At 41.7% G+C, this 7,551-nt stretch overlaps 1 protein-coding gene across 1 annotated transcript; it reads left to right on the top strand.

Moving 5' to 3' along the window:
- Nucleotides 1-295: 295 nt before the first annotated feature.
- Nucleotides 296-3,966, top strand: LOC117839012 (kihadalactone A synthase LFS). The gene is made up of 11 exons (XM_034719241.2): nt 296-455; nt 578-770; nt 1,500-1,580; nt 1,717-1,768; nt 1,876-1,997; nt 2,828-2,928; nt 3,122-3,180; nt 3,359-3,415; nt 3,511-3,556; nt 3,647-3,726; nt 3,807-3,966. The coding sequence occupies exons 1-11, from the start codon at nt 378-380 to the stop codon at nt 3,865-3,867; spliced, it is 930 nt and encodes a 309-aa protein (XP_034575132.1). The 5' UTR covers nt 296-377; the 3' UTR covers nt 3,868-3,966.
- Nucleotides 3,967-7,551: the final 3,585 nt, after the last annotated feature.

Here is a 7,551-nt window from a genome sequence, read left to right as displayed (position 1 = left end):
GATCTCTCCGGGTGTGATAGCACTGGAATTCGGTGGAGGTTGGGCAACTGACAAGTCTCGAGTCTCGACTGCTGAGGTAGTGAGGTGACGCAGTCGGTGTGTGCGATGGTAAGGTTGATCCAGAATTCAACCAAACAGCAGCACGTGCTCTTTCGACCGGAAAAAAACACTATTGGGCTTTTGCGCATACGCAGTAAGCCTGCTATCAAGTTTCAGCCCACGCCCAGTGCTGACTTCAGCCCATGCCGACACATAGATGCAGCCCGCCCAAATGAATGGAGGCGCAGCGCAGTCCCCAACTCCAGCTACGCCACGCCACCACGGCAGCAAATCAGCAGCGCTTCCGTTCCGGTTCCGCTGCAGCTCAGAGATCGGCGATGTCGGGGAGCGTGGACCTCCCCGTGGTGGACCTCGCGTCCTCGGACCTCCGCGCCGCCGCCGCCTCCGTCCGCCAGGTGACCTCGCTCGATTCCCCGTGCCTTCGAACTCCCCGCGCCTCCAGCGATGTCTCTCTGCTTCGTGGGCGCAGCGACCGAGCGCGCACGCGCGTCTCTAACGAGCGATCTGGTTCGTGCAGGCGTGCGTGGAGCACGGGTTCTTCTACGTCACCAACCACGGAGTGGACCGCGCCCTGGTCGAGGCGGTGCTGGCCGAGAGCAAGGGGTTCTTCGACCTGCCGATGGAGGAGAAGTTGAAGCTGCATAGGACCAACCACCGGGGGTACACGCCGCCCTACGCCGAGAAGCTCGACGCCGCTTCCGAGTTCGTAGGTTGGATGTCTCTGGCCTCGTCTGCTTCTCCTCTGCACTTGGTGTACGAATTTTGGTCTGGGCACTAAAATTGTCACTGCTGTTGCTTAGTACATGGCAGGTGTTTTAAACTTTTAATAACGGCAAGTGGTCAGGTGGTGCCGGAGTGCCTCACCGATGGAAATTAGTACTCTTCTTAAGATTAGAAAATTTGGAGGATTTACTGTTTCCACCGGCAGTGTTTCCATAGCATTTAGTTTGTTGTTGTATAGAATGGCTCACCGGCTGTGATAGCTAAAACTGAACTAGAACCATGATGTCCCTGTTTATGTCAGAAAATATGTCGTTATTGCTCGTTTTCTCCTGGTGGTAGCTACAAAATTCATATCGTGGAACCTGCCTTGCTTCAGTTAACTGATTTGGCTGTGTGTGAAACTTGGGACTAGATACAGTGGGTTCAGGATAATTCCATGGAGAATGGATAAGTACTGAAGAACCCATTCGGCATGTCATTGTCACATGTAGCTTGAAGCTACAGCTGCATTTCATAGACTTTACCATTACCACTTACATTTCTGGTGCTTTTAGTGATATAGTTGAATCTGCTCTTAGGCGATTTTTGGAGCTTTTGACTCCTCCCTGTAATAATATACCTATGTAAGAGAAGCAGATCTTTTGCTAAAAAAATATGTTTCATAAAAAAATGTATAGTTTAATCTACTATTGCTTTTCTGAATTGTGATATTACAGGAGACCTCAAGGAGAGTTTCTACATTGGGCCTATTGGGGACAGTGATCTTCAGAATGATCTAAACCAATGGCCTTCTGAAGGTTCTTATATGCTTTGCCATCTGTTAACAACTGATAATAATGCTGTCTGTCAGCCTGCATCATATCCATGGACATCATTCATGTTATCAGTAGCCTATGCTTTTAACATTTCCTTCTTTTTTTTGGCTATCGGTAGAGCGCTTTCCGTCTTGGAAGGAGACAATGAAGTTGTACATTGCAACTGCTCTGTAAGCTTTAGAAAAACGTTGATTCCTAAAAAAGAAAGTTCTGGAAGAAACATTTATATATCTGATAAACTGTCTATTAATTATTATTATTGGTTATTCCCTATTAGGGATACTGGCGAAAGGATACTCTCTCTAATTGCTTTGGGTTTGGATTTGGATGCTGAATTCTTTCACAAAATTGGTGCATTGGACTGCCCGTCAACATTTCTTCGTTTATTACATTACCCAGGTTACAGTACTCCATTTTTTTTCTATATCAATAGGGAAGAATCAAAGTTTATTGTAATATTTTTGAAATGGCGCACTCCATTCTTGATCTTTTTTTTTGTGATTCTTCTCAAATGGTCCAGCACTTCTTTACGAATTTCTTATGCTCCCGTAGATAATTATAATAGCGAAACTACACAAATGGAAATACAGGTCTTCTTTTTTTCTTGAATGCTTAGCAAATTTGTTCTACTATAGAACATATATGGATGCCTATGTTACTCTAAAGAATTAAGAAGACATTGTCCTAGTTTTTGTTGCTTGCCTGGTTGGGGCTGGGGAGCATAACTAATGTGTCCACTAAATATTTACTGGAAAGGGCCAGTCACATATTTATACTTGCATGATCTCATTATTTTCTACTGAAACTGGTGTGAACTTAAATCCATATGTTATTAAAAAATACTTTCAATTTATTTGAACATGTTCATAGTTAGTGTACTAGCATCTGCCAGCAGATGCTATGCAGAGCCGTGCACCTCTCTTGCTGATAGTTCAAAGTATCCATCTTACTGCTGTGTACTGGAGTGCAGCCTTCGTTACTGAAGGATACTCACTTAAGCAATGTGGATGTAAGGTATATAAGCTTGCTGTGTAGCTTTGTTTTCTGGTCTTCTTTTATACGGTAAGTGGGGGCACAGACAGACAAAAGCACAGGGCGTCTTTAAGTTTCTTCTAGGCACTGTAGTCTTGATAATCTGAGTGTTTTCTTTTCCTTTTGTATTATGGAGCCATTGAGCAACTTTGTGTTATGTGCTTACATAGTATTCCCATTTTATTGATTCAACACAGGTGAAGTAAATGAGTCTGATAGTGGAAACTATGGTGCATCAGCTCACTCAGACTATGGTGCAATAACTCTTTTAGTAACAGATGGTACTCCTGGCTTGCAGGTATACTATCTGTTCTGAAACAATTTAGTTCATCGCCTTCAGTTTTGTTCAAATTTTGTACCTAATCACTCATGTACTATTGCCACTCCCAAATGGAACATTAGCTCTTGTTTAATGAAGTAGACAAGGTGGCTTCATCAATCATCATATTTTGTATTATGTTATGGTTTCTTACGTTGTTAGGATTGTGCAGATATGCAGGGAGAAGGATAGGGATCCTCAGCTATGGGAAGATGTTCATCACATTGATGGGTAAATGCTCATTTTATGGATTCCATGAATAGAAACTCTAATATAGCAGTTTGGTGCCATCTACAGAGAATATTTTGTTATCTGTTAACTTCTAGACCTCTGTTTGGGTGTTCTACTGTTCTTCAGATAATTGCTTGCAGGTACAGTATGATCTTATCAGTTCTTGCGTTGCTCGTAGGGCCCTTATTGTTAATATTGGCGACTTGCTAGAAAGGTGGACAAATTGTGTTTTCAGGTATCATCCTTCATCACCTGTGTTGATTCATTATCCAAGAAAACCTTGGATATGAATTTGATTGTTATGCTTATGCGTTAACCTGTAACCTGTAGATCTACACTGCATCGTGTTGTTGCTGTTGGTAAAGAGCGGTATTCGGTGAGTATATTCACATTTCCTACTTAAAGAATTTCAGCTCGCGTTTAAGGAGCAGAATAGCCCTTTACACAGGTTTTTGAATGTGATCAGGTGGCTTTCTTTCTTGACCCAAACTCTGATACAGTGGTTGAGTGCTTGGAAAGCTGTTGCAGCGAGGCAGATCCACCGAGGTCCTCATCTCTCACCTTAACATTTGGCAGTTCCATTTGCAGTTGCTTCTCATGCTTCTAAATTTTTACATCTCTTTCAGGTTTCCACCTATCAAGACCGGCGACTATATAACCGGGCGAATTAATTCCACATACAAATAATCATCCATCCATCACTACATGTGTAAAGCTATGCACATTCATAACAGCTTGTTACCATATTATCGTTTGATCCCGGATCTAAAATTATTTTCAAGGACACACGACGCCAGAGAGCTAAGCATGCGAACTGAATCTCCGTCTCCCCATGCCACTGCACTAACTGGATATGCTACCGCCATCCAGCGACCGCATGCATCGTCAGCAAGCAGCCGTCGTCGTTGGCGACTGGCACTGCGTCCGCGCATTTCACGCAGCGCAGTCAGGTGACAAGCGCGGGTCAGTGACTCAGCGTCACACGTTTTCAGAGCGGTTTTTTTCTCCGTCTAGACATGGGGAATACTCAACAGGTGTGCTGGTGTCTGATGCTCAACCTGTGCTGTGACAATGTTGTCGAACACTTCCTCTGAAGGAGCCAAGTCGGCAAGTCGTGCTAGCTGCTGCAATCTTTGTGACAGTATCTACCGGATGGACTTGTAAAAGCTCCTCTAGTTTGCTTCCTAGGAGGCAAGTGATTCCATTACCATCAATCCCTTTCTTTGACGGGCGAGATGGGCAGGCATCTCGATCGGTTCACAGTTTCATACCTGTTGAACACGACCAATCGATCTGCCATCTAGAAGAAGGTTGGCATGCTCGAGCAGTAGGCATCAGACCATCAGTGAGACACACTCTCTTGCCCTAGAAGGCTACAACAGAAGCGTGTACTGCACTAACTCAGTCCGTATGTATCCGAAAGATTTCTTGTTTGAGTCTCGAGTAGGCTTTGTTAAGCACACCACATGCGACTCAGTCTGAAACAGTGAGATCCGTTCGGAAACTTTGGCAGCCAGCTCGTTGGCGGGAAGCATGACTTGGGAGTTGATGAGGAACGGTCAAAAGGGTTGCGCGAATCGTGCCAGTTGATTAGCTACCAGGTGAAACTGATAGGCAACCAGGTGAAAGCTCTAGCCGGCTTTGGCCAGGAGCCCAGGACTGACGACCAGTCCATTGGTCAGCTTGACAGGACAAATCGGAGAGCCACACCAGTCGCAGCGCAACGCGCAGGTCAATGCCAGGCGTTGAGGCGTTCTCTCCTCTCCTGGGTTGGTAATCGTCTAGAGAGACAACCGCACAAACAGCTGCTATGACCGCAACACCACATTGTCACCGGAAAACTACTCGTGAACAACACTCTCTCTTTGGTTACCCAACAATTACAGTTAGCATTGAACCTTAATCCTCGAGTGGTGCTGATACGATTCATGTGATTATTGTCCTGACGTGGCCAGGACAAAGTTTAATCTATGTATTTCAAGTACCGTGATGGAGTCACAAATCAAATAGGCGAGGCGTGCAGGTCACCTTGCACTTTACGAGTTCTTTCCTTAGTCAGATAGTTGATAATTCGTCTAATACAGAGTCAGACGACAGATTGCCCTCAGGCAAAGTCCATGGGTCCTTTAGGGCGCCACGTTGGCATCCTCTAACCCCCTGTGCACTTACAAGCCGGGAGAAGTTTCTCCAGCGCCAAAATGGAAGAATTCCGAAACCGAATATTAAATTGTTCAAGAGAAATGTTGAGGAAGAAAAAATAGTAGCGCAAATGATCCGTAGGTTGTTCTTTTCCTCACTTCCACCAAAATGGGAGTTATATCCTACAAAAAGGCAAAATGTGGACAGAATTGCTTAAAATGACTAAATCAGCGTGCATATCTAATGCACGTTGAAATTAACGGATTGTCTTCAAGGTGTTTGCCCTTTTGAATATCTCATAAATTTGACCGAACTTTCTCATCAAACTTTGCAGGGATATATTAAAATTAAAGTTTCACACCCTTCGATTTTTAATATGAAATATCCCTCATTCTCCGTAATTGGTCCACCTGTGGTCCAAGATACGTATGGCACGTATGATTGCTATAGTAAGCACTATTATTACAGAATAAGTTTAGCTGACTTTATTTTCCTTGAGCTCAAAAAAAATAGTTGACATTTAGTAGAGCTGTTAATTAGTTTCTGATGAAGTAACCTGTTCATTATATATCATATCTGGATATTTAAACTTAGTTTCCTCTCTGTACAAGATTCCCAGAACTTTGCCTAATGTTCCTTCAAAAATTCTTATAGATTTGATGGTACAACATGTTGGCTAGGATGGCGGCTGTTAACAGCTTAAATGTTAGAAGGTTGTTAATGTTCTATGCAAAATATTAGTTGACCAACGTTGTACCAAGCCAAGTCAATATAAGGGAAAATCTATCAAAGATACACATAATTTAAGTCAGCGTAAAGGGGGGAAATTCAAAGCAAACATTAAAATTTTAATTTCTACAGCAAATGAGGAATGTAGAAGGTAGATGGTTTACAGTATTTGTACAAATATTAGTGAAATATTAACTAAATTGTTAGGACATTTTTATTCCTATTCAATAATAAATATTGCCTTCAGTCCAAACAAGGAACATGATAAAACAACGTGATGGTGCTAAAAGTAGCTAAAACAAATATAAATGAAAAAAATGAAAAATTAATAAACTTCTCACTCAGTGATCCATTTAAAAAGCGTGTATATGAGCGTATGCATTTGTAATGTGTTTTTGGAAAAAATGAGCATGTACTTTTTTGGTATTATTTGAAATACACAACATGCATGTGAATTTCATGTATGTTGCCAATTTTTCATAAATTATTTAATTATTTGTTTTTTTTGGTAACCATCTAGATAATTTCATCTCGTTTTTGTACTAAACCTCCGAGTTTATTCGCTAAAAGGAAAAAAAATGAATCATTCTAGAAGGTCATCAAGAGTGCATGCAATTTGTTATGCTATGTCTTGACCTACAAATGGATGGACAAATTTGATGTTATGACATTAATGTGTGACGAGGTAGAGGGAAAAATAATATATCAAAACTCAAAACACCAATACTATACAAGTCTACGTGCCTAAAGTCAAAATAACAAAATAGTACAATATTAAAGCCAGAAAACAAGTTGAAGTTCTCAACATATCTTTCTTGCACAATTTCATATAAAGTGAAAGGACGAGAAAGAATCGGTAGAACACACCTTGAAAGAAGGATTAAACAAGCATTGACCCCATTTTATTAGCCATTTTGCAACCCTCTTTTCTCCTGTCCTCCTAAACCCGACAACGAATTCTAAAAGTACTATCTTTTTGTTATAGAAACTACATAATCCAAATCAACCTAGGGGGTGTTTGGGAGGAGGGGGCTAAATTTTAGCCCCCGTCACATCGAATGTTTGGACACTAATTAGAAGTATTAAATCTAGACTAATTATAAAACTAATTACACAACCTCTAGGCTAAATCGCGAGACGAATCTATTAAGCCTAATTAGTCCATAATTTGATAATGTGGTGCTACAGTAAGCATTCACTAATGATAGATTAATTAGGCTTAATAGATTTGTCTCGCGATTTAGCCTATGCCTAGGGGTTCTGCAATTAGTTTTGTAATTAACTTATATTTAGTCCTCCTAATCAGTATCCGAACATTTGATGTGATAGTGCTAAAGTTTAGTCCCTGATATCCAAACGCGGGCCTAGACTTTCATAATCTAATCCATATATAATTAATCGCGTAATTAGCCAACAAATTTCATGATGGTAGTAGCCGTGCCCGTGCATGGCCTGGAATCCCCTGTATAAATACCTTCCCGCCCTGCTCCACTTCTCCTCACC

This window comes from Setaria viridis, chromosome 9 (assembly GCF_005286985.2).
Source record: "Setaria viridis chromosome 9, Setaria_viridis_v4.0, whole genome shotgun sequence".
In the NCBI taxonomy this organism is placed as follows: Eukaryota; Viridiplantae; Streptophyta; class Magnoliopsida; order Poales; family Poaceae; genus Setaria; species Setaria viridis.
The sequence above is the reverse complement of the archived record's forward strand: the minus strand, read 5'-3'. Positions and strand labels throughout refer to the sequence as shown.

Excerpts from the sequence above, each read along its gene's own strand:
- LOC117839012 (XM_034719241.2), top strand. The coding sequence starts at position 378 with ATGTCGGGGAGCGTGGACCTCCCCGTGGTGGACCTCGCGTCCTCGGAC. Across the intron at positions 456-577 it reads CCGCCGCCTCCGTCCGCCAG|GCGTGCGTGGAGCACGGGTT; the intron begins GTGACCTCGCTC and ends TGGTTCGTGCAG. Across the intron at positions 3,416-3,510 it reads TGGACAAATTGTGTTTTCAG|ATCTACACTGCATCGTGTTG; the intron begins GTATCATCCTTC and ends TGTAACCTGTAG.